Genomic DNA, 26,557 nt, shown 5'->3' with positions numbered 1-26,557 from the left:
GCGTAGCAACTTTTCCTGAATACATTGCACATGATACACTTGTTCTACCAGCGGCCGTTAACGTTAATTTGTGCAATATCGCACCTGTTGTACCAGCGGTCGGTAAAGTGTTAATCGCAAGAAACATAAGTTAGATGAAAATGTCTTTTCTCTTTTAATAATTGTAATAAGTAAATCTGTCGACCACTAAAAACGACTGACGTGTGTTGCTTTATAAGAATTACAAGACTGAATGCATTTATGCTTTTTATTTCCATTATAACGTGTACTTTAGCTAAGAATGAATAATTTTCTATGAAATGATCTTTGTGATTATAACAATTTTCAAATTTAAAATGTGAAACTGGTCAATTGGAACGGTGCGGTAGGTTTAGTATTAATTTCTCCTGGTGTCTTTATAGTTTCGTGTTTCACTTATTCATTTTACTTAAATGATGCATAAAATCCACGGTCTAGTTATAATTAGAGATGAAATCAAGTACCTCGTAAACAAGTTCGAACTTCGATTAGTCGACTTCGAACTCTTCATAAAATACTTCGAAGAACAGATAATTCCAGATCATTTAGAACCTCTCAAGAGTACTTTGGTAAACAGAAGTAATAATTACAGGTATGCTCGAATCTCGGTCGAGCATATCCTAAACTTTTATGAATATCTTACCAGAAATTCACCGACCGTCCCAATTACTCTTACTTTTAAAATCAATCATTCAATTAAATATATACATCTATAATTGGTAAATATCTGAAAAAGTTGCTCTAAAATCAATCGTGTTATCTTTTAATATATAGTTCAATTCAACATGTATAGATACAATTGATAAATACTATCTAGAGAAGGGGACACTTCACCGATTTTGATGGACTTGAAATATGCTGTCAAGGTCATCTTCTAAATAACTTTTTCCTATACATGTAACCGCCGATAGCTCAGATGTAGTTAATATGAAAACTGTAATTAGGTTACTTGAACAGTCAACAACTAACGTCCCATGTTTTTCATTTATTATAAATTTAATAGTTAACAAATTAGTCGACAAATAGTTTTATATTTCAAACATAGTACCGTGGGAATAAATAAATTTTTGAACAATAAGTACGTGAATTATTGACATAACTGTTCAATGTAATATAATTTAAAACAATGCAGAAATTCAATTCAAAGATATAGTTTTCAAAAAGTATGATATTTATTGGAAAAGGTCGTTTTAAGTATATTCATCATTTAGACAAGGTTCAAATTGATTTGTTTGCACTTTATATGTTAAGTTTCACAAACTTAACAAACATATTTTAATCAACAGATTCTTATACTACATATACGTAATACTTTTATATAGATTACACTATCAATAAATATAATACTCGAGAATTTTTTCGAATCCTTATTTTCTACTACCTTGTGTAACTAGCAAAAATATTTTCTACAGAATATTACATTAATTTACAATATAACCTTGTATGTACAAATTTTTCAGAAGCAACTAAATATTCGAGTCCGAATTATTTAATCAACTTCACTTTTTCATATTATCAAAACTAATATAGAAATAGTTTGTGGAATTTTATACAACATAAAAATGCTTAATTACGACATGCTAGAGTAAAATAAAAATCGATTTTTGTACTTAACTTAGAATCTATGTAAAATAATATGTATTTAAAAATAGACTGTAATCTCAATATGATGTCATGATATTTAAAGAATAAATATTGATCTGGTTATTAGGTTGAAAATAATATATAATAAAATAATATTAGTGTAATACTAAAAAATATATTTATTTTAATATAGCAGTATAATACTAGTACTATGCTAATAATATTAGTATAATACTAGAAAATATATATCTTAAAATTGTTACGTTTTTATTGCTTTATAATTCACAAATTCATTTGTGTCATATAAGCATACAATCTGCAATTTATTAATATGAACAGCTGGCACAAATAACTAATTCACTTATGTTATCGAGATTTTTCGGTTATTTAAACTGCCTTATGCCGTCATATTTGAATAGGCGAGGTTATACTATATCTGAAAACGCCCACGCAGTAACAAATTTATTTGAAAGACTTTCTTGTAATTAGTCTTATATTTCTATTTTCTTCTTATTTTTCGATTATTGTTAACCGATAGTATTGTATACGTATTATTTAAAAAACATTTTAAATAATAAATACATACATTTATTAAAATATAATGTGCAATAGTATAGATGTACATAATGCTTTTAGTATGTAAAAAGAAAACAACTGCTATATTGTAATAGTTTTAATTTCTTTTTATAAGTTAATATTTTCTTAATGAATTAATGGTACAGGAAGCCATATGCATTAAACCGAGATTTTATTTTTTAGAACACACATTAAGATGTATAATACAATAATGTATGCAAAATATATTTGGCTTTGTTTGTTAGCAGCAGTGTCTGATAATTTACAAGCTTAATGCACGGAGGAAAGTTTATCAAATTTAATGAAAACTATCTCTCCTGACCTGCGTCATCCTCAGAGAAAACCTTCTTTAAGATTCTATAACATACATCTAATTGATCCAAATTTTCATCTTGCTGTAACTCTTTTATGCAGCGATCCAATGTGGTTTGTAAACAAAGTTCTGGGCGCTTGCATTCCTTTAAGGCTGGGAGAAAATTATTATTGGTCAAACCATCAAGAATGTTCAACAACTGATCCCTGAAATAATTAATGATACAATGAAACCAATAAATTACATCAGCAAAGCAAATTAGGAATAAAAAATAGTACCTAATATCAGGAATTAATTCATTATTGGCTAATAATCCAGTTGCTTGTTCAATGAAACCCATGTTAATTAATGTCAGTTTCAAGTCATCCATATTTTCTTTATAACAGAGAGAACATAAGAGGAAAGCAGATTTAATCTGCAGTTTTTTCACTGGACTTTGCATAGCTCTCAAAAGTACAGAATAACCTTCATACTTTTCCATATGTTTTAAAGATGCAGAATGTTCACGAACTAAACCTAAAATTTAAATTTTACTAGAGTTGATAGGAAAATTCAATTTGTAACAAAGTAAGTGACATCAATACTTACAAGATACAGCATACAAAGCTTTGATTCTGACAATTTCCACAGGATCTGTGTCTATAATTTTCAATAATACAGGGAACAGACCAGTTTCGAGAAATTTATCTTGACAAAAGGGATTATTTTGAGTTAATTCAGCTATGACATCTGCTGCTCTCCATCTAATATTGCTATGTGGAGAATTCAAACAGGGACCAAAAATGGAAAATCCTCCAATTTTATAGAAGTCATTTGCAATATCTACATTATCCACATAATCTGCTATTCCCTCTAGAGCCTCTTCCTGCTGTGAGGTATCATCGTCTGGACAAAGATCGACTACATTCGACAATACTTTGATACCTTTCTGTAATTCTTCAATAACATTACATGACAAGGAGGAGAGAGCCTCTGCTAAAAACCGTTGTCTCTGTAAATGTATAAACACAATGTTAAAGCAACTCATTGCTTACATAAACTCTATTAATGGATTTGAAAATATTATATCTACTTCTTCATCCATCGGAGTAAACTGAGGTTTGTCACCAGAATCTTCAGTATTAGCTGCTTCCAAAGCATATTTTAGCAATCCTTGCATATTTTTTGGCTGCCTAGGTTGTTTCGGCATTACTGTATTGTGTGACTCGGTATTATTTGTACTTGGAGCAGCTTGAATAGATAAGGGTCTTGAACTACTACTTGCATTTGTTTGAGCCTCCACTTTGCCATCTGTACCTGAACGTTGTGATCTAAAAGAATGTTCAGAATAATTAGATAACTAAAAATTAATCTGAAATAGCAATAATTATTAAGTTGGTTGAAAAAACAAATTCGTCATTACCTTTCCATTTTTCCTGTAACCTTCGTCGCATGTGCTGCTCCCATTAATTGAATATATTCTTCTTACACAGACGTTTCTTTAACACAACAAAAGCACATTATAAGGAATAATTTTAATTCCTGTTATTTCTTTTCAATATTTTTTATAGTTCTCGAATAAAGATTATTAATTACACAGTATAGGTATACGTATTTACTTGCTTCCGTACCAGAAACAATATATGACATAGATACTGAGCTATGTAGACGCGAAACTTCTGTCGATATCTTAGATTTTAGATATGTACAGTATTTAATCAATGTATTATACACGCGAAACTAACGATTTTTCATAGCCATTTTCCTCGAGAACGAAATCTGATTTTAACATAATTTATTCTCCGTTTCTGATCAATCCTTTTATAGAAAAACCATTTTAATAGACGTTTACAATCGTTATACTTTTTTACGTAAACTATAGTGAAATCGAAAATACTGTGTAAAAAACGCTTTTTCTTTTTTCACGGAGTTAAGCAACTATATCAGTTACAAAAAATTAAAAATTTCTTTTTGCTTTCTTTTAACATGGAATATGTGTACAATATGGTGGTGAAAGGATTTTCTGAATAGCAAAGGAGTTATGATATAATATTTCTGAAGACGTTGATAGTATATAAAATATTAAAATGAAAATAAAGATAAGCGATGCTTGAAGATCCTTATAAAAATCTTTCGTAACACAGTATGTATTTCCTTATTTAAACTTACTCGCGCCGTGTGTTTCAGATGAAGCGTCAGGCGAACGGATACGTCGCAAGAGTGCGATCGCTAGAGTGGTTGTACATGCATGGTCAGATGTACTAGATTTTTCGCTACGAAGACACCCACACATAGAACCTGCTGGTTTCGTTCTGCCTCTCTCGATCACATGGATTTTGAGTGCGTCATGTTCCACCCAACTGTCATCATTTATGATGTAACCGACCAGTACACGTGTACGTCACTATTTACTTCATTCCACAATAAGGCATAGATATAGTGGAAGTAAAAACATGTATTTTTTTATAAATTTTGAATTTTAGTTTAGTTCCTAAGAAAGTAAGCTATATCTTGACTATTATTATATCGATACAATTTAAAAATGATAATTTAATACTTCTTTAATACTTGTTTTTCTGACTGTCTTTCTTAAATATGTTACATACTTTCTTATCTGAATTTTTTACTTTTGCAATATCATGATACCAAAATATTCTATTGTCTAAACATTTTATTTATGTTCTCTACTAGGTGATAACACACTTTTTCAAATATAAATGTTAGTTTCTTCTTTCAGTATTAATTTTCTTATTTATTTTTTAACTAATTGACATTTTATAAGTAGACAGTGACATTAATATGGATGTTCCCAGAAAAGATATATGGCTTGAACATTCCATCTTTAGAAGTTGGCTCCAGAGATATGACGATAACCCATATAAAGATAAATGCATAACTTGTAACAAGACTCTTTCTATTGGAAAATACAATTTATGTGTGCATAATAGCACAGCTAAATAAATAGCACAACATAAGTGGAATATTTGCAGGAACGAAGAAAAGGATGAATCGCTACAGTTACAAACTACCTCATTAATAATAAGAGTTTCTAATCCCATAAGGACTTTAAGTTAAAAAGGACAAAAATTCCTGTTATAATTAAAAACATTTACAATGTCTTCATAGTTACGAGAATTATAGTAATGCTTAAAAATAAGTTCTTATCTACAATAATCCATGAAAGCACATATGGTGCAAATGAAAAAAATTGATGCATTTTAGCATGATAAGTGCACAATAGGAGTATTCAAACATACATATTTGTTAGACTATCTTAGGGTTCAAGATGTGAAAGCAGCAAATTTGTATAGATGGCTTATGTACTCTTTAGAGAAGCATAGCTTATCATTAAAAAATGTAGTTGGAATATGTGTAGACAACACGAAAGTTATAATTGAAAAATGTGACTCACTTGTATCACAATTATTGAAGGAAAATAGTGAAGTTGCTGTCTTCCTATGCATATGCCATTCTATGCACTTGATTGCAAGTCATGTAACTGAGCAATTACCGCGTAAGGTGAAAATATTTTTATACGAAGTTGCGACGTACATTTCCGTAAGTTTGAAAAGGCAGTTAAATTTAGAAGCTACTCAGGAATTTATGAAGATTGCAAGACAGATTGCATACGAAGAATATTAGATAAATGGACTGTTCTGTATAATGTCTTTGTTGAATTATCCAAAGAAACAAAATGTTGTAAAGCCAAAAAAAAATTTGATCATTTTGATTGCCATACACAAAAGTCTACCTGGAATTTTTACAGTATATTTTATCAACTTACACTATATTGAATACAATATTCGAAAGCTCAAAAATTTTCGAGTCAAAGAGATTCATATTGTCGAAGTTTGACTGCATTGTACATATTCCAATATACTGTATTAAAAAATCTCATTAAAAACAAATTATATTATTCAAATATTCATATAGAGTCGTTTAGATTTATTGTCATGATTTTGATGTTCTAGTTTTACTAATTAGTACATTACGTAAAAAGTAAGCAAATTTTAGGATTCGTAATTAGTATCAAAAACTACGGCAGATGTCGTTTTAATTCCATAATATTTATATCGTGTTGCATATGGGAGTACTGTTCCGACTACATATTGTTGCAAATACACTATCACCGCACCGGACTTAGGAACCGTACACTGCAATGAAATCCCATTTTAACAAAGATTATTCTATAGTTTTGACTAATTCTTTTTTATAAACGAATCATTTTTATATACGTTCCTAATCTTTGTACTTTTCTATGTCAAGGTTACGTATAATCCATATCAAATACCGCGATGAAACGCTTTTATCTTCTTTCCAGAGTTACATAACAATGCCAATTTCAAAAAATTAAACAGTTTCTTTTTGCTTTCTTGTAATATGTAGAATGTGTAAAATATTGCAGACTTCTTGAACTGAAAGAAAGTAACGGAATATGCAGACATGGAGGTAATATGCAGACAAGAAATATGAAAGTAAAGCTAAATTGATGTTGACTGTATCATTATATATGAGAAAAATATTTAGACTTGTTTCGTTTTATTAGGCTTACATGGTTGCATACCGTTTTCGTTAAAAACAATTTCAAATTAACCGCCAGACATTTTCATGCTGTGACGACATCTTCCACGATTCAACTACAGTAGAGACTTCCATATCCGATCATTTATTTCTTCAATACATACTCCAATACCCAAACGTTCTATGGTTGTATTATTTGGATATATTATCACCTAATAGACAACTTGAGTGATATTTTTCAATAATAGAATGTTTTCGTGTCAGGATATTAAAAAAATAAAACTTCAGATAAGGTAGTTTCTACTGTATCTTTAAATTCAATACTTGTCATAAATGTAACAACGAAACTATTTCTCATTATAATGTTTAATTATTCTTAGATATTATGCCGTTATTTACTTCCTGTCAAATTGAGAACTTCTTGACAAAATAAATCTTTGGATCGATAACAATTTACAGTAATGGATTCTATTCCTGCACATTTTTTGTGTTCTCTAAACTGACTCGCACATCCCCCACTAGTTTACCGCGCATCCAACTTCGCGCAAGTACTGTAAAACGAGAACGAGATACAATAGAGAGAAACAGAACGATGTACATCAGATTTTATGTGTTTGTGCACATGGACAAGAAATCTAGTTTTGTGGCGCGCCGTCTGAGGCACTCGACATGAAATTCTATTTGCAAAGGAGCTTCAACTTTCAAATAAATGAAATCTGTTACGTTCAGTATATTTGCGAAAGTTGTTCAATGTACTTTGAGATAAATATGTTCCCTGGAAATGTTTCTACAAATTCATAGGATCTGGGTAAGATTATTATTGCTTGGCATGAATTCAACAATTAAAAGTTTGAAAATCGAATTTTGCGTCACGCGATGGCGCGTCAATCGAATAGATGCGCGGGAAAAGTAAGATCGCAAGCATGGAAGAGTGAGACAAGAAGCATCGTTCGCCGGTGTGACTTGCTTCATATGTGTTGATTTCATGCTCTCTTACTCACTCGCTATTTCCCTTCTTTTTCTTTGAGGCGGCAGTCTCACCAGTAAATCACTAACCAATTAGAGCAAAGAAAATTTCTATACTAACCCTCCTTAACAGATCGAGCTGCGGTCTGAAGATGTTCCATAGTAGGATCCATTACTGCAGATATGGTTAGACATCTTCGAAGGAGGATTTACATCGTAACGATTCCAAAAACATTGACTCGTCGGAACGCTGTAAACAGATCGCTATCAGCCGTGATAAAAACGTTCGCCCTCATGACTGACTTTAGGCAAGGCCGTTTTTTTCCAGTGAATGGATAATAGTTCAGTGCTTAGTGCTACCACTGACAGCCACGAACGTGTTCTGAAATCATGGCGCTACTCGCGAGATTCGCCAAATGCGAGGTACGTTAGCGCCTTACGGCGAGTATTTCCGTTCAGGTTTGGTTATTTTGCACTAACAATTCATTGATAACCGGTGCATCGAATGTGAATTGATTGTATTTGAATGCTTCGCTTTTTTTTGTGAGAGCACAGGTGTGTGCGAGTTGGAGTTTTCGATTGGTCGGAAGAAATCGATAACACTGTGCAGATATTATGCTCATTTCATTCTTCTTATCTATGGCTCAAGTCTGTATAGATATAGATATGGACCAGAGACTTACGTTGTACGTTCGTTAAGAACATATGGACTGTTTAAGTGTATAATACTAAATTGCTGATTGTTAGATTGTTATATATAGTTACGTATTATAAATTATTTCGAAATGCATTATAGATGATTTACAAATTTTTGTATTCTGATTATTTTTAAATATATAAACATTAGACAAAAAACAGCTTTTGTCATAATAAAGAAATTGTACATGTAAAATATTTTTTAAATAATTCTAAAATAGAATTTTAAAATAACTAACAGAGTTGTATCACCATGTGAAATATTATATCACGAAATTTATGGGAATTGAGGAAACACATTTCATAGATACTGCAGAACAAATTTCTAAACCAATCTATTGTGTTTTAATAAATTATTTTCCACATTAAAATTAAAATTATTGTTTATAAGAATTTGAAAACTACATTGCTAGAAATAGGACACATTTTTTTATAATTGAATACGTTTAATAGCAAGTTTAAAAACTAATTAATTAATTGATTAATTTAATGATCGTTCGCAAGCAACAAGATACGCAAATAAGTTGTGCGAAATTGTGGAATTATTATGTAACTAATTACAGATATGTAATAAATAGATTGGAAATATAGAGTAGTAACGGAACCTTTTTATTTATTTAATTGGATTATAATTTAAATTACACCTTTTAATATATATGTTCGCAGTGTAAAACATTTAGATAGCATTATACAACGTTCATTCGTAAAATAGTTAATTTTATACATTTATTTATTTTAGCAACAAAATTTTTTTCTTTATAATATGATTTTAAATATAGGATTTATCTTTATGACTTTAACTTAACACCATAATCGATACGTTCTGATAGAATCTATTTGGTTTCAATGTTATTTTCTAATTGTGCGCATTAATTATTCATGATTTGCTAAATTTTGGTTAAATTATTCTACTTACTGGACATTCTTCCCTGTTATTTATTCATAATGAAAACATGTTTTCGAAAAATTAGTGATAAATGCACCTTTCTCTATCTCTCCAAACAAGCGTTTGTATCGCCACCATTTTTTATTACCCATCCAATGATGAGTGAATCCTGTTCCAGCGGTGGACCTATCTTCGACTGCAACATCCTGCGGTCCGAAAAAATGTTACAATTGTTCTGTTATTACTGGTATATAACTGAAATATCGAATATATTTAAATATTTTTAGTTTGCACACGTATACATATTATAAATTTGTATTTATCTCCTACATTTTTATCTTCTTTCTAATATGCGTTCACTGTTTGTTTATATTTGATTGGTGTTACTTGTAGAAGACTTACAATGAAGAAAATTCTAAATAATTATTGAGGATCAATTATGTACAATAAAATGTCGATTTTTACATTTCGTTATCGTTTGTTTATAATTATATTACTGGAGAATTTTATGAGGTATTATTTTTAATTGATTTTTTAGATGCAAGTCTTAAGTGACCATTTTAAATATTTGAACAAACAGCTTGTTTTTATTTTTAAATTATTTTAAGTTGCTCTGTATTTGTATTATAAAAATATAACATATCGTCACGTCAAAACATTAACTAGTTTTTATTAATTAAGTCTAGTATCTGAAACCAACTTTAGAAACTTGAAAGAATAACAAAGAATTTACAATTGCAATGATGCGTTTTATGTAAATAGTTTCGGTTCAAGGAAATAATTACAGATACATACATTTTTAATTTTTATTTACTTGATACTGCAACGTTGGCTGGATTCACAAGAAGAGATAAATTGTTTGAAGATGATGCTAAGCTATAAACCATTTAATTGCAACAATAGAAATTTATTACTTTTAAATTACTTGTTATTCGTTATAGTTAATGGTTAGAATTTTAAATTTCTCTAATATGTACTTGTCTTAAAATAGTGGCAACTCGTATATTTAAATCGCATTTGTTTGATCAGTAAGATAGGTATAGGTTTAATATTTAGTATAAAACTTGATTGTAATATGAATATTAATTCACTATAAATTGATAAAATGTATGGAACATGTTCATACTGTTTCTTGTTGCCTTATTCTAACCACTTAAAAATGCTTCCTTATCTCTACAGTCTCACTAACTTACAATTTATGTTGATACATACTATATTTAGTAAGATAAATTATTGTGTTGACGATGACACCATTTAAATATCTCTTTAGTAATTTATATCTGCTGTTGCCCATTTTTTGATATTTTACGGTATTGCGATAATCTTATACAAATAAGTAATTTTTCTGTGTAATGAATAAAACAATAAAGATAATAAACTAGTGGAATACATTAATGCAATGTGCATAATAGAAAAACGAATTACGAATTACAGTAAGACATGTTTAAATTCATTTAGATTCGTAAGTTATCATTGGATTAAATTAAACCGATTTTCATTGCGTTTGGACTCGTTTTAATCAGAAAAATCTCAGCTATCTGTCGGTGCTACAATTGGAAGTAGGATCTCAATCACAACCTTGATAAAACCTCGATTATCCGAACTACCCATTTATATGATTACACTATTTTTTGAAAACAAATTGTTTGAACACTATTTATTGTGAAAATTTGAAACTATGTAATCTAGCAATGTATCTAAGAGTGGGTAATTATTTCCGTATCTGAATATCAATATTTTCTAATTAGTTCATATAATCGAAGTTTTATCACAGTGCTGTGAAAAGTATAATGAACTATGTACAATCTGTGACCATAAAATATACAGGATTCTCCAGATATAAGATGTTGCCTTAATATCTTTATTGTTTTTAATATTACGAAATATGTTTATAGCAAAAATTTACGTGAAAAAATTTTAGAAATAGATTACTTAATTTTTACTTGAAGCATGCTCTTTTTTCCTATTTCTGTTCAATTTTAATGAAAAATTGTTTAATATGTATTATATTTTATAAAACAGCAAATTTTAATTTAAGGAATTTAATATACACCACCATATTTTATTTGCAATGTGACTTCCGGTGACCCTCACCCTTGTTCGAGCGTAAACAAATTCAGATTTGATTCGTAATAATTTGCATGGCATTAAGTAACAATTGACGGAAGTTTCGTATTCATTGAATTACATTGTGCTACATTTATTAACAAGTTTATTTTCTACTCGGAAATCGTACGAATTTCAGAAAAGCAAACTGTTTATTCCATGAATTGCAAATGTAAATTGTAAAATTAATGGTATCAATTTAATAAATAGACTAATAATTATACGACGAATTGAGCAACATAGGAACTTTTCATTCTTTATCATTACCTATACTTAATTTTCTAATTTATTGCTACTAAATTACCATTAGGAACAGTATTTTGGAAGAAAAATTATCTTTAAAACATTGTTTCGAAGTTAAGAATGTTGAATTTGATAAAAATGTTATTTTTGAATTTAATTTTTAATAGAAAAAAGTAGGTTGAATAAAAATTTTTAAACCTTTTATTAAAATTAGCAAATGGTACGGATGTTGAAGTTAAAATTAATAGAAATAGTCGAATTCAAATGAAAAACAAAATTTTCTGAAATAGTTGAAAGATAGAAGATCTACATACAGGATGTCATGTTTTTATATTAACATAAATTAATTTATTTACAGACAGTAGTTCATTCATATTTATAATTTTGTACAATTTTTAAAAGTATCTTTGTTATTAAATTAATAAACTAATTTCAACGCTTTTATTTATATCTAAAAAACAGAACTTTGTTCGTTACATATTATGTTTCCGTTGAAATTTGTTGAATAAAGTGTGATTCATTGTTTATGGGAGACTAAGGACTACATATCTTCGATCCAATTCAATCTAATGCGGGATTGGCGTTGCCATCACACTCCGCTAAGGGGAACACCATTACCAATAATCGTACAATTGAGCCTCCGTACTTTATGTAACACGTCTTTACACTAAATCGATTCACCAATCAGAGTATCGCATTAAAGTGTCGTTTGTCGCACGTTAAACAAACAATTAGCTTTAGTGGTTGACATTTCATCTTCATCTTGTTGATTAAGAACCCAGAACAATCAACCGATCACGATCCGACTGCAACTCAGCGAAACGTGAACTTTAACTTCCTGTTGTCGTACAATCACAGCGGGAAGTATGTTAACACCAAACCGTAATATTGCTTTAAAAATTGGATCAAATTATTTGAATACTTTAGAGATGTTGGACTGATAATTTACTAGACGATGGATCAAATAATTCTGTTAGAATTGTAATTTGGTTGGAATGATAAAAAATTAAAGAACGATGTATTTTCAACATTTTTGCTTGAGTTAATAATGAAAATGACAAGATGCGTTTTGCAAGTATCAGATTTTGTTCTTCTTCTGTTTTAATTTTATTTGTTATTCCACTCAGCTGCGACATTATCAACATTTTTAGTACACATCGTTTAGCGTACTAGTAATTTTAACGTCTCGGAAAAGTTTAAGTTATTTACAATTAATACTTTTAATGCCCATGCAAACAGTGATATCCAAACAAAAAATTGTTTGCAAGTTTAACGCGGATATGCATAGAAACACTTATATAATAACATTATAATAAAATTAAATAAAGCATTTAAAAAGCATTATCTCTTTTTATAGACTTCCACTCACACATACTATATCTTACACGTATCTGCATTCGATAAAGTACACATTTTTTCGTACGAAAAATCAAGTTTCAAAATTTATATTTTACAAATTTATGTATACTGTAGTTATGATACCTATATTTTAAAATAAAATAAAAAGTAAGACGTCGAAGTTTGACGAAGCACACATGGTGTCATAGTATTGTAAGTTCAATATTTAGATATAAATGTAAATAATATGTTAAATGGATATTATACATTTACACTTCATATACATATACTATACATACTATACACTTCATTCGAGCTGATTATAAAGTCAAATCTCTTAGAAATGTTTATTTTAATCGTTTGCCATTGTTTCCTTGTATAATCATTTATATACTATTTAGAATATATGCAGATAAAATGTTTAGCAATGATTATTTTAATTGTTTATTTTTAATTGTTCATGGTTACCTTTATAATATTTAGGATGTAGATAAAATGCTTTTCAAAAATTATTGTAAGAATTATGGTGTTGCATCGCGTTTGAATTTGTTTAATCGTAATTCGATGATATTTTAGGCGCATATTGCCGTAAGGAGTTACAGCAGTAGCGTATCCACGGTTAAGATGTACATAGATGGCCAATTCGTAGGTAAATATATTATTATATTAAAATTTGCATAATGTCGTTGCATTAAAAATTAAAATTAAAATTTATTCATCTGTAAATAAAGTTATGTGCAAAATCCAGTTTCACAAAGCAAGTAAAGAAACAAAAATATTACTTACTTTATAAAAATAAAGGAAATTATGTTAAAAAGTTGGTTTCATAATAATCAGTTATAATAAAAGCATATTGCAGATAAGAATCATCAATTTTTACAATGCTGTAGTTGGTAGTTGTACAATTTAATGAATAATTACTGAATTAATTACTGAAGTAATAGATGATATTTGGTCGATTTCGTGAAAAAACAATACATTCTTTTCAATTTAAACAATTTTCAAGGAAGTTGAGTAGTTAATAAGATCTTCTGTAACCTATGAACGAGATTGTAATCAAATTTATTAAACATTGCATACATTTATTAAGGTGAAGAAGGTGTACCATTTTTATGAAATTAATACTCATTGTGTGATGTCGTTCATAAGCTATTTTCACAAAAAATTGTCTATTGTTAGTAGGTATTTAAAGACCATTTCTAAAGGCTTTGTTAATCGAAGTTGGTACTGCATGTTTAAGTGCTGTTCAAGTGGCCATTGAAACTGAATTGAAAAGGGTCTCCAAACGAATTTAATGCCTTGAATCATTTTAACGAGAATCATTCTCTTTCTTTAGTATACAATTGATGCTATAAGCTAATAGTTCATTCATTAGTATTTATAATTTTATTTTTAACTATTCTATTCTATAAATCTATATCTTTCAGAGCTCCTTGCATTATTTTTGTATTATTAATGTAAACATTTTATTTGTTTAGGAATTCTTTCAAGCATTTCTAAATTGAAAGCAGTAAATTCTTAATTACTTAGAAGAAATATGGTTTAATTTTGCATGTTCATATTAAATGCCAACAAACAATGTTCTTTCATACTAAATATCGATTCAAGAAAATATTGTTACAGTAAAATGAAAGTGCAAAGATAAATATATAATAAATTAATTTGGAAATTGAAGAATGTATTAACAAATAAATCTATTTATTGCTCACACGTGATTTAAAAATAATTTCAGTTCACTTCCTTCATATATTTTTGTTTCTATTATTATATGAAAGTTGAGGATGGTGTTTGTAATGATTTTTTAATATTTCATCACATAATTATATTGCATCTTTATTATCGAAATAATAACGATTACCTTACTCATTTATTTATTCATTTAATGATGTGTATGTCAGATGATTTATATAATACAGTGTTGTTAAATGTAGTTCTAAAGAACATTGTTCAAGAAAGTCATAAATAATTTTTAGTTACTTAACTTGTTTATCAAATTTTTATGAGACACATTTTAAATAAAATTCTATACGTAATATGTTAATCATAGGTAAAAAATATCTGTGCACCTATATTATACTATATCAGATTAAATCTGCAGAGTAAAGGTATAGTAACAACTTTGGTAAATTCTATAGCTTCAAATTATTTTGTAATGATAAAGAATTATATTTTTGTGCTTAAAATATATTTCATATTAATAAAATGTGATGACTTGGTATTAATTCTTAACATGAAAAAAATTTCAACTGCCACATCATACATTGTTCAAACTATCTTTTTTCTCAGTTTTAAAAACAAACTTATAACTACACTGTGAATGTTTGTGAAAAATAAAAATTGTCTCTATCAATTAAAAGAAGTAGAAATTGTATTTCTTGTCTTAATAATTTCAATTTTATAACAGTGTAACAATATACTAAAATATACTAGTTATTTTTTGGCGACGTGGTAGTCAGCGTGTTGAAAGTTATAATTGTCAAAATGACATACGAGATTGAAAATACCATGAAACTAAGATATTCGTGTCTTTCAGAATCAAAGGCAACGGAATTCACCGATGTCCACGATCCGGCAACGAACGAATTGCTGTGTCGCACGCCAAAATGCACGAAACCGGAAATGGAACTGGCTGTTCAAAGCGCGAAGGATGCCTACGGAAAGTGGAAGAATTCCAGTATACTTACGAGACAAACTTTGATGCTCAGATATCAAGCACTCATCCGCGAACATTCGGTAGGATTATTATAATCATACAGTTATACAGTTATAGAGTGTTCTCTCCGTAACTGGCAAGAATATCTTTACGATAACTGAAGCGTTCTATCGCCACTACTAAAGAATATGTTCGGCGAACAGGGTAGCGAAGTGTCAGCAATTTTATAAAACTTTTACCATCGTATTTGGTGCATTTTTGTTTTTGATAAAATGACGTGGGGTACGGTACAATTATGGTTACAATTACTAAAGTCCTTATTTATCATGTTTTGGTGTACATTTGTTTTCTAGAAAGAGATTGCAGAGAATGTAGTCAAGGAAAATGGGAAGACAATGGCGGATGCAGAAGGAGATGTTCTACGAGGACTTCGTAAGTATAATAACTATAGTATAATATATTATATATACTTATATATATCATGCCAACAAATTGCAATTTTTGCAAATAATTTTTTAGTCATTGTGTAATAAACTAATTCCTCTAACATCCCTAGATGTCAACATCCTAGATAACGCAAACCTAGATCACTTGGTGCAAATAGAAAAAAGTTATTCCGTTTTAAAAGATGTGTGACTACTTTTTTATCCACTGTATATACTACATTATATCATTAAAAATCAGCGTATAATAGCTATAAAGTAATATATTTACATGTTCGGAATTTTTAAGCATGAAATCAGGAACACGTCAAACTGTCCGTAAATCTAGTATTAATGCCCCAATACCGCCATAAACAACAGTCTATTGTAAAATAATGTTCGACGTCTGTTTCTATTGCAGAGGTGGTCGATGCTTGCGCCGCTATTCCCACTCTCCAAATGGGCGAGAGTATGCCAAATATCGCCACGGATATGGACATAGTTTCTTACAGGGTCCCTCTCGGCATAACAGCCTCCATCTGTCCGTTTAATTTTCCTGCGATGATACCACTTTGGTCGTTTCCGGTGTCGGTCGCGTGCGGAAATGCCACCATTTTGAAACCGTCAGAACGTGTACCGGGCGCCTCCATGATCCTCGCTGATTTGTTCACCAAGGCTGGCGCTCCACCGGGTCTGTTGAATGTCATACACGGCCAACATTCTGCTGTCGATTTTATCTGCGAACATCCGGACATCAAGGCAGTTTCATTTGTTGGTTCCGATCAAGCGGTACGTTTGCTTAACTCTTAACTGCTAAGCTGGGTCATTTTGACCCGTGCTACCGACGGCGTAGAACGTATCGCTAATACCCGGAAGAGGGATTTACGGACGTGGAAGTTGCTTTTGAATCGAGAATGGGATATTAGATTTACATCTAATCTGAGGAAACAATAAGAGGATTTTTCAAAATGCACCTTCGTTTTTGAGATATTTTGATTTAAAGTTTGTATGCAACCATATTGCTGCAACTATAGCAATGATTATTTTAATTGTTTGTAGTTATTTTTATAGTACTTAGGATGTAGATAACATAGTTTTCTATACATATATTATCACTATTTATAGCGAAATGAACACGAAAAGACGCAAGAGAATTTAAAAATACCATTGCAGTATCTTCACTGTATTAACATCGTTAAAAGAAAATATACTTTTTTATTTAACTTCAGTTTTATGTAATGAATGAGACAAATTGTTATCAATGAAAATTCTTTACTTGTTTATAGCTGAATGTTGATGGTTTTATATTGCATGAAGAATTGCAGTAATTGCTTATATCTCCAAAATAATCTTGGAAGATTTAATTGTAAGACCATAAGTACTTATTGATCTAAAAATGTTTCTTTCTGCAGTCATAAAAGACATCATGATGGAGTTTTTAAAAAACGATTTCATTCTAAGTTTTCTACTTTTATTGAAATAAAATATTTTAGCATAACTCACTATGGATTTAAATTTATTATTTTATGTGCTTTATATCTTATCCGTGATATCCAAATGTTTTATGACAAATTTGTTAATAAATAAATAGATAAAATAATCAATAAATTAATTTTTTGCGAGATTTGGATATCGCGAATGTGGAGAAAAGCACGTCTAGAGTATCTATTGTGAGTTATGTTAGAATATTTTATTTCAATAAAAATATAAAACTGTCAATTAAAAAAAGGTAATTATTACATAAAATTTCAACTTGCATTACGGATGAGTATTAACTCCGCCTATAATTTATCCGTCAGTAAAAAAGACCAACAAACTAAAATTGTACCAACTCTTCTTTGCACAGGGGCAGTACATTTATAAACAAAGTAGCGCACACGGCAAACGCGTGCAGTGCAACATGGGCGCGAAGAACCATTGCGTCGTCCTGCCGGATGCGAACAAGAACAAAACGATTTCACAAATCGTGGGAGCAGCATTCGGAGCAGCTGGTCAGAGATGCATGGCTCTGTCGGTCGCCATATTCGTTGGCAAATCGAAGGACTGGGTGCCAGAATTGGTGGAGGCAGCGAAAAGCCTGAAAGTCAATGCTGGACACATTCCTGGCACGGATCTTGGACCAGTTATATCTCCTCAGTCCAAAGAGAGAATACACAAGCTGGTGGAGTCGGGGCTGAAGGAGCAGGCTACTTTAGCTCTTGATGGCAGAGGATTGGTTGTCAAAGGTTTCGAGCGAGGAAACTTCGTTGGCCCCACTGTGCTGACAAATGTCCAGGTTTGTATTATTTAAGAGTAGAATGTAAGACGATGTTTGCCATCCTCATTATCATCCAACCTATTTAACAACAACCTACTACCAGTAACTCTAATCCATATACTGAAAATAACGATTGAAGTCGAATGGAACAACGAATGGAAAAATTCATCCTCCCCATGATTAGGTACACTAAAAGATAACTTCTTCAAAAAGAGGATATCTCACACCCTCCCAAGACATGATCAAGTCGCGGTTTCAAAGATAATACTAGGCCATGCAAAACTTATCCACTGATATCTCCTCAACAAAGAAGAACCACCAATCTGTACAATACTATAATATCTGACCTTCTTTAGAAGTCATACTGAAACACATAGAAGTAATCATGAACCTACTGTTTTACCTGAAACAGTCCCAACTGTACAACAACCTTTGAATCTATCTTGAGTTGCTAATAGCCCATCTGATGGTTGATGCGAATTTAAACACAGAATCAAAAAAAAGTTAGGAACACTTCTAGTGTTATCACTATGCATTTTAGAAAGTATGAAATATTTATTTGATGGAACTGTGATACAGAAAACTCTGTATCACAGTTTGTGATACACAGTTTGTACAGAACTGTGATCGTTTTATGTCATAGAATTATTCCCAGTTGATCGGATGAATGATATGTCATTCATCAAATATATACCATTTATGAAAATTGAAACTATGCTATAAAAGTAGGTGTTTCGTCCATTAAAATGATTATAAAATATTGACAATACGTTTTTTCCTACTGTTGAAGTTTTAAAATTATTTTCAAAATAGAACAGTTTCCATGTCGCACTTTAGACGCCATAAGTTAAACTTGTATTTCTATATAACTCTTGCTTTATGAACAAAGTTTATAATTTATGGTTTTATTAAACGAAACTTCTGTTTCAAGAATTTATTTATCATTGAACAATGATTGGTAGCGACCACAGTGGAAGATATTTGCACATCCGATTGTTCGTGGACATTTTATTATTACAAATTTATTTAAATTTTTCTAATTGTATTTTCCTAGCCTTCTATGCAATGCTACACCGAGGAAATCTTTGGGCCCGTTCTTTCTTGTATTTTCGCCGACACTTTGGACGAGGCTATCAACATTGTCAATAAAAGTCCTTATGGAAACGGAACTGCTGTCTTTACGACAAACGGCGCAACAGCCAGAACATTTACCAACAGAATCGAAGCTGGGCAAGTTGGTATAAATGTTCCCATTCCAGTGCCATTGCCTATGTTTAGTTTCACGGGAAATAAAGGATCCTTCTTAGGTGACAATCACTTTTACGGCAAACACGTAAGTATCAACTTGTAAACACTTTCTATATTGATTCTAAAACATTTAAAAAATGTATTAATCTTCAACTTTATGTTGTAATGAAGATTTAATACGACGTTATACAGTGAACACCTATTTTATAAATATGAAAGGCAAAATGGGTTCAATTTTCAGTGGATTCTAATTTCTTACAAAATGTTTCATAACTTAATTATTAATAATTAGCAGTTGTAGTAATAATTAATTTTGTAATAATTGATAACATTGCCTATAGAATTAATATCACAAAGTAGGGTATCTAATTTAATAGATTAGTTACAAATTGCAATATTTAAAAAAACTAAACATGCTTCTTTTTATAAAAAGCGAAAGTTATTTGAATTTTTTGTTTCATTGGTACCATGTGGTTTTGATTTTATAATATTATAGTCTCCGTTTTGGGTCCTACGATCTGTTACATTGTGTCCCTCAAATGACCTAGACTTCAACAAAATTGATTAGATTCGCAAGAATATGAATTCCGGATATTTACAATAACAGTCGTGTTATTAACAATTTGCAAAAACAAACACAGTAAAACAGAGCATATTGCAATTATCTTCGCGATATCATGAAATTTTATCCCTTTTTACTGCAATATACCTGACTAACAAATTTGAAAGAATTTAAAGAACATATTTATGATTATTTGTTCTTACTGTTACGTACGGAGATTTCCTCACGACGTTTTTCTTTCCTTCTTGAAGGCATACGCTAGATAACGTCGGCGGTGAACGCGGTGCTTTCATTCAAAAATAGAATATCTAATTCGCCGTATAAGCATGCATTCAATAAGGGCCACACATTCGCGATTCTCGGTATCATCCGCGGTACGGTCTGGTCACGTAGGCCCAGTCTTCGCCCTAATCTAGGCGCGAGTTCAATAAGGGTCACACGTCTCCGATTCTGGGTATCATCCACGGCATGATCTGGGTCACGTAGGCGCGGTCCCCACTACCGAATTTCCTAGTTTAGCTTCATATAAAAGGGCTGAGATTTTTCTACTCAGCGGGGCAGTTTCAAGTCAAAACGCGACGCGAGACGTAGCAAGATCGAGTCGAGTTCTCCTTCGAGCAATAGTTAACCCCCGCCGACTTGGTGCGAAAACCAGGAAGCGTGTCTTAGGAACATCGCGAATCATACACTTACACTTACGCACTTGTAACAGACTGAAGTTGTTAGATTATATTAGTTTACTTTCAATTCAGTGTACAAGTTATTTTATTCCATCTCCCAGTTCGAGTCAGTTGTTGGCAACGATCTCACAAGGATACACCTTTACCGCTCGAGGTGTATCTATTAATATTTCTTTGAAGTTACGAGGCAAAATTAGAGTCAAACCAAAACCCTATTACCCTACTGAGGTGGCGACCCGGTGTTGAAAGAGACATCGGCCAGTCCACGAAACCAACTTCCTTCCTAAGGTGGCGACCCGGTGGTGAAAGAGACATCGGCCAGTCCACGCAATTTCATCCTAAGGCGGCGACCCGTTGATGAAAGAGGCAACGGCCAGTCCGTGAACAAAACCTATCCCCAAAAGGTGGCGACCCGTTGATGAAAGAGGCAACGGCCAGTCCACGATTTCCTTTCTAAGGTGGCGACCCGGTGATGAAAGAGGCACCGGCCAGTCCACGAACCCTTCTACCTTTACACCAGGTGGCGACCCGTTGGTGAAAGAGACAACGGCCAGTCCACGCAATCTCCTACCTTTTTACACCTAGACGGCGACCCGTTGATGAAAGAGGCAACGGCCAGTCCGTGAAACATCCCTACACCTAAGGTGGCGACCCGTTGATGAAAGAGGCAACGGCCAGTCCGTGAAACATCCCTACACCTAAGGTGGCGACCCGTTGATGAAAGAGGCAACGGCCAGTCCACGAACCTCCTACTGAGGCGGCGACCCGTTGATGAAAGAGGCAACGGCCAGTCCGCGAAACCTTTCCTACTAAGGTGGCGACCCGGTGGTGAAATAGACATCGGCCAGTCCACGAAATCCTCCCAAATTTCCGCACAACTCATTTACCTCCGGCCACGTGTGCAGTGGCCCTCGGCTCGTAACATTACTATGAAGATATAACTCAACTTAAAAATCAAAAACAATTTCCAGAATATGCATCTGAATATTTGATAAATACCAAAATTCTTTTAGAATTTTGTGTTAAGTAAGAAAAATAGGCCACGAAATGACTTACATTTTATCCCATTATTGGCTCCTCTGATTTAGTTATGGCATTAAAAATTTGTATGACGAATTTTGCCTCGGTATCCTAACGACAATTTTATTCATATTTCATTCGTCGTAAGGATTTTTATTATTTGTGTCAGCAATTAGCTAGAAAATTAAATTTCAAATGCAATTGGGTCAGTCAATATTTTCACTAAAGATTTTCCTTGATAAATCTGCAGCTGTCGTGTAAAATTAATTTTCGTGCTAATAGCGATAATGGCATGCGTTACTGTAATTTTTATTATGTCTAACACATTTTTGTGTAAAGGTTTGTTCACATCTGAATGCACATTTTTAAATGTTTGATATACTTTTAGGGCATAAACTTCCATACACAGACGAAAACAATAACGCAATTGTGGCGATCTGGCGATGCCAGTGACATTGCATCTTCAACAGCCATGCCAACAATGCAATAAAGACTGCCTAATTAAAAGATTACTCAAGCTGAATGTCCGCGGTTAACAACATCGTTGAAGAGATGACTAGACTTGTTGTTATGACTAGACTGCGCATTTTTATACGTCAACGATACAACTGAAATGGAGCAACATCAAATGGTGTATAGATTTAAACAATTGGAGAACACAGAACTACTCTTTACAATTTGTTAAAATTATTAAAGATATAATCAAGTGTTCAGCTTTCTATTACTCATTGTAATTGATGCTGAAGATTTTTATTTTTCAAGAGAAAATATCAGTTCCTAGTGATATGTAAATAATGTCTTCCATTACAACTAATGCAAATCTTTTCCATTATAATATACATATAAGATAAATGAAGGAATGTTATCTTCATCAATCAAATAGATATGTATCTACTGTTGCATTTAATATGAATATATTTTATGATCGTATAATAAAGAAATGTTCTCTGGATCTTATAATTTATATTTATTAATATTGTTTGTAATAAATATTCTCACTTTACCACAGATTATTTATTCCCAACGTTATTTTCTAGGTAAATGAAAAGAATACTTTATAATCTGAAATATCTTAAAATATAATTTTATCTAATATTGTAAATTATTAGTTATAACTTATTAATTATAAGAACTAATAATGCAACCATCTCTTCCTTCCGTATGTACTTGTCCAGATTTTTATAAGCTCACAACTTTCATTTCTATAGTATAGCATTCCAAGTTTTGGCTCATGTGTATATTACGTATGTATACAGGATATTCATCAATATATTTTATTTTCGTCTTGTATTATTATGATTAGTCATCCCCTACATTTTCTTTTATTATAAGTTTTGTTATGGTTATGATTTTTATTATGGTTGAAACTATTCATAAGAGCATGTATTTTATGATCTGAATAATCTAATATTTGTTGTATATTAGTTAACAATTAATTGAACTTACCCTGGTGAACGTTTTTTTATAATATATAAAACCATATAGCATTATATTAAGAAAAATTGAATATCGCTTTCATTTCGCATGAGTTTAGTATTCTCATCATTCATGAGAAAAATGCTGGCTAGAATTTGTATGCATGCGCAGTTTGCGATACGTATAGAATTGATGTAAAAGTAATGGGAATTCCACCAGAGAGTTCTTAAAATTTGTTTATACTATCCCTTGACAAATTGCCGCATAGTATTGTATTTGTATCCATTTTTCATCGCGAATTCAATTTCAAGAAATAAATCAACAAATATGTAACGAAGAAAGTAAATATTTTTATTAACTGTGCGATATTATATTCCATTGTATTATATTATTGTATAGGATGATCCGTTTAAATTGATCCAGTCAAATATCTCCGAAAGCAACGATGATGCAAACAATATTTTAAACGAAATTTAAATAGTTTTAGGGGGCAATTTGATATTAATTCGACGGGGACATATAAGGATCAATTTTATTTTTTTAAATGCAATCATATATTTTTTATTATACTAGTCGATTCAGTTCGTCATTCTTTTCATAAAAATTTATCGCGAGAAATCATTCGATTAGAAGATATTTTAATTTCAGTATTATTTAGAGACTGAATAAATTGTTGTATTTTTGAACATTAATTTTTTTCTGTTTCGTAATTTATCTTATCTTTTCGTAATTTATTTATAGTATTTATTCCTGTTTCATAACTGTATAAACAACAGGATAGAACACTTAATTATACAAAAATTCGACGAGAAATACAATCAAATAAAATTATAAGAATAGTTTTATAATTAGTGATAGTTTTATTAGCAATTTTGTATACTTCCAATCAGATTTTGTTAAAGCAAAATAGGCTTGGTTCTATTGTTACGAAACACTGTCAAATTTATATTTCCCTGTCTTTTTGTTTCAAAGTTATTAAAAAAGAAGTTATTAAATTATTATACATGTTAATTTCTGTGCATGAAAACTGAAATATTTTTGGTGATTGTATAATTATTAGACGCATTGTAGTAATAATTGTAGATTATCATTGTAGTGATTTCTACTACACATGTCCGTATCAACCGGAATACATTATTCTCCTTAAACGGAACACCTTGCTGCAGATCAAGTCGCATAATCGAGGTTCCATTGACTTCGCAATATTATCTTTTCAGCTCCGGGGTAGAATCCTGAACAGAACTGCAGTATATAGATCCAAAGTCATCAAAACGAAGATATAATTCGTATCACTCTTATTTATGTATTATTTATTGCAAAATAAACTACTTTATATGTGTCTAGGATCGCAAAATCCAATTTTGGGAACAGTTCGAATTCTACGACTTTAAAAAGGTATAAAACTATGTATTATAACGCATTATACATATGTATGTAATGAAATAGTATAATTATTAGCAAATTGGTTATAAAATATAGAATGAAATTTGTTGTAGTAGATATTTGAAGTTTAGTATTACACGTGTCTGTACAGGTTATAACGTTTGTTTACACATTTCTTCAATTTGAAATATTTTCTAAATCAATAATTTTTTTTAATGAATGCGTTAGTACTTTCATGAAGAGAATGACGAACTAAATCGATTAGTACTTTTTTAGTATTATCAACGGTTTTGAAGATATTTGATTAGGTCGGTTTAAATGGATCACCATGTATATGCTGAAAATTATTATCATTTCTTTGCATTAACGTTTAGCTTCATACGACGTGTGGTTGCAAAAAGAACTCCTTTTTAGTTTTGTTGTAGATCGAAAGAAGACAATGCTATACTACACGGTGATTAACACCATTAAAGGGGTACAGTTGTAAAGAATTACAATTGAATTACTCGAAGAGTTATAATCAACGCGTAATTCAATTATATTGTAATTCGATTACACTGTAATACAATTGTATTGCAATTCGATTACATTGTAATGCAAAATTGAGTACATTGTAATGCAATTGTATTGCAATTCAATTATATTCTAGTTCAATTATGTTGTAATTCAATTACATCATAATTAGTAATACAGATCGTCATTGAATTAAATTGTAAGATAATTCAGTTGCATTGTAATTCGATTATATTGTAATTTGTAATTAATTGAAGATGCGACGCTATGTTCCCACGAAATCAGTCTTTAGACGGATTCAATTCATCTCGATTATATCGATTGGTGGGTCCCTATCATTCAATTGACTTACCTACACAACCATGCACGCCATTTACCTTCATGTCACTGAATTCATAAGACCGGCAGTCATTGTTGCAAATGCAAGAAACCTGTGAAAATATTCGGAGACATATTTCAATTACATTGTAATTTATTTACATGGTACATCAATTATATTAAAATTCAATTACATTGTGACCCATTTACATTGTAATTCAATTACATTATAACACAATAAGGTTTGAAATACTTAATTAATTTAAAATGTATTTCAAATGCAATATAAATAAATTACAATGTAACTCAAATACGATGTCATTGCTTTAAAATACAATTAAAATATATTATAACTGCATTACAATGTAATTAAATTATTAAAATTCTGGAGGGAGGTTCATGGAGAACAAGGTTCATAACTCCAACGAGCGTCGATAACATATAAGAAAACAAAAATTGATGCGCTTGAAATATTATAAAATATGTATAGAAAGTGGCGATAAATTTCTTTAATGTTACACTTTATAGAAAAATTGCCAAAATTTATCGCCGCATTAACGAGACTCTCCTTCAAATCATTTACAGTATCACCCTGAACCTCAACGCAAATTTCTTTTGTCATCGATGCTTACGGAAAAACTTCTTGCCAAGTCACTTGCAAAATAATTTTTAATATTACAGTTCAGCACAGATTGCATTTGAAATCTTATAATCTGCATTACAGGCTTGCAAAATAATTTTCAATAACACGGTTCAACACAGATTGTATTTGAAATGTTACAATCTTCATTGCAACCTCGCAAAATAATTTTTAATAACACAGTTCAGCGGAGATCACATTTGAAATGTTATGCTTGCA

General features: G+C 30.9%; 2 protein-coding genes across 5 annotated transcripts; one reads left to right on the top strand and one right to left on the bottom strand.

Annotated features, from left to right (window-relative positions):
• Positions 1–2,333: 2,333 nt before the first annotated feature.
• On the bottom strand, positions 2,334–6,033 carry LOC144470007 (hsp70-binding protein 1). 4 transcript variants are annotated; one of them, XM_078180767.1, is made up of 7 exons: positions 5,883–6,033; positions 4,640–4,881; positions 3,894–3,969; positions 3,564–3,801; positions 3,080–3,482; positions 2,770–3,007; positions 2,334–2,697 (listed from the first exon to the last, which is right to left on the bottom strand). In XM_078180767.1, the coding sequence occupies exons 3-7, from the start codon at positions 3,935–3,937 to the stop codon at positions 2,487–2,489; spliced, it is 1,134 nt and encodes a 377-aa protein (XP_078036893.1). In that variant the 5' UTR covers positions 3,938–3,969; positions 4,640–4,881; positions 5,883–6,033; the 3' UTR covers positions 2,334–2,486. The 4 variants fall into 4 exon arrangements, with proteins under 4 accessions (XP_078036893.1, XP_078036896.1, XP_078036897.1 ...); XM_078180770.1 differs by having other exon boundaries at positions 4,640–4,830; positions 5,883–6,028; XM_078180771.1 differs by lacking the exon at positions 4,640–4,881 and having other exon boundaries at positions 5,883–5,926.
• Positions 6,034–8,203: 2,170 nt separating this feature from the next.
• On the top strand, positions 8,204–23,022 carry LOC144470006 (putative methylmalonate-semialdehyde/malonate-semialdehyde dehydrogenase [acylating], mitochondrial). Its single transcript, XM_078180766.1, has 8 exons — positions 8,204–8,380; positions 13,803–13,875; positions 15,760–15,959; positions 16,233–16,311; positions 16,723–17,090; positions 18,148–18,576; positions 19,613–19,891; positions 22,457–23,022. The coding sequence occupies exons 1-8, from the start codon at positions 8,348–8,350 to the stop codon at positions 22,556–22,558; spliced, it is 1,563 nt and encodes a 520-aa protein (XP_078036892.1). The 5' UTR covers positions 8,204–8,347; the 3' UTR covers positions 22,559–23,022.
• Positions 23,023–26,557: the final 3,535 nt, after the last annotated feature.

The sequence above is a fragment of the Augochlora pura genome, chromosome 5 (genome assembly GCF_028453695.1).
Source record: "Augochlora pura isolate Apur16 chromosome 5, APUR_v2.2.1, whole genome shotgun sequence".
Lineage (NCBI taxonomy): Eukaryota > Metazoa > Arthropoda > Insecta > Hymenoptera > Halictidae > Augochlora > Augochlora pura.
The sequence above is the reverse complement of the archived record's forward strand: the minus strand, read 5'-3'. Positions and strand labels throughout refer to the sequence as shown.

Bases quoted from the DNA above. Each gene is read 5' to 3' on its own strand.
- LOC144470007 (XM_078180767.1), bottom strand. From the start codon at position 3,937: ATGGGAGCAGCACATGCGACGAAGGTTACAGGAAAAATGGAAAG. The intron at 3,802-3,893 runs GTAATGACGAAT...ACATTCTTTTAG, and splicing joins GTTACAGGAAAAATGGAAAG to ATCACAACGTTCAGGTACAG. The intron at 3,008-3,079 runs GTAAGTATTGAT...TTTAAATTTTAG, and splicing joins AGCTTTGTATGCTGTATCTT to GTTTAGTTCGTGAACATTCT.
- LOC144470006 (XM_078180766.1), top strand. From the start codon at position 8,348: ATGGCGCTACTCGCGAGATTCGCCAAATGCGAG. The intron at 13,876-15,759 runs GTAAATATATTA...CGTGTCTTTCAG, and splicing joins CATAGATGGCCAATTCGTAG to AATCAAAGGCAACGGAATTC. The intron at 17,091-18,147 runs GTACGTTTGCTT...TTCTTTGCACAG, and splicing joins TTGTTGGTTCCGATCAAGCG to GGGCAGTACATTTATAAACA.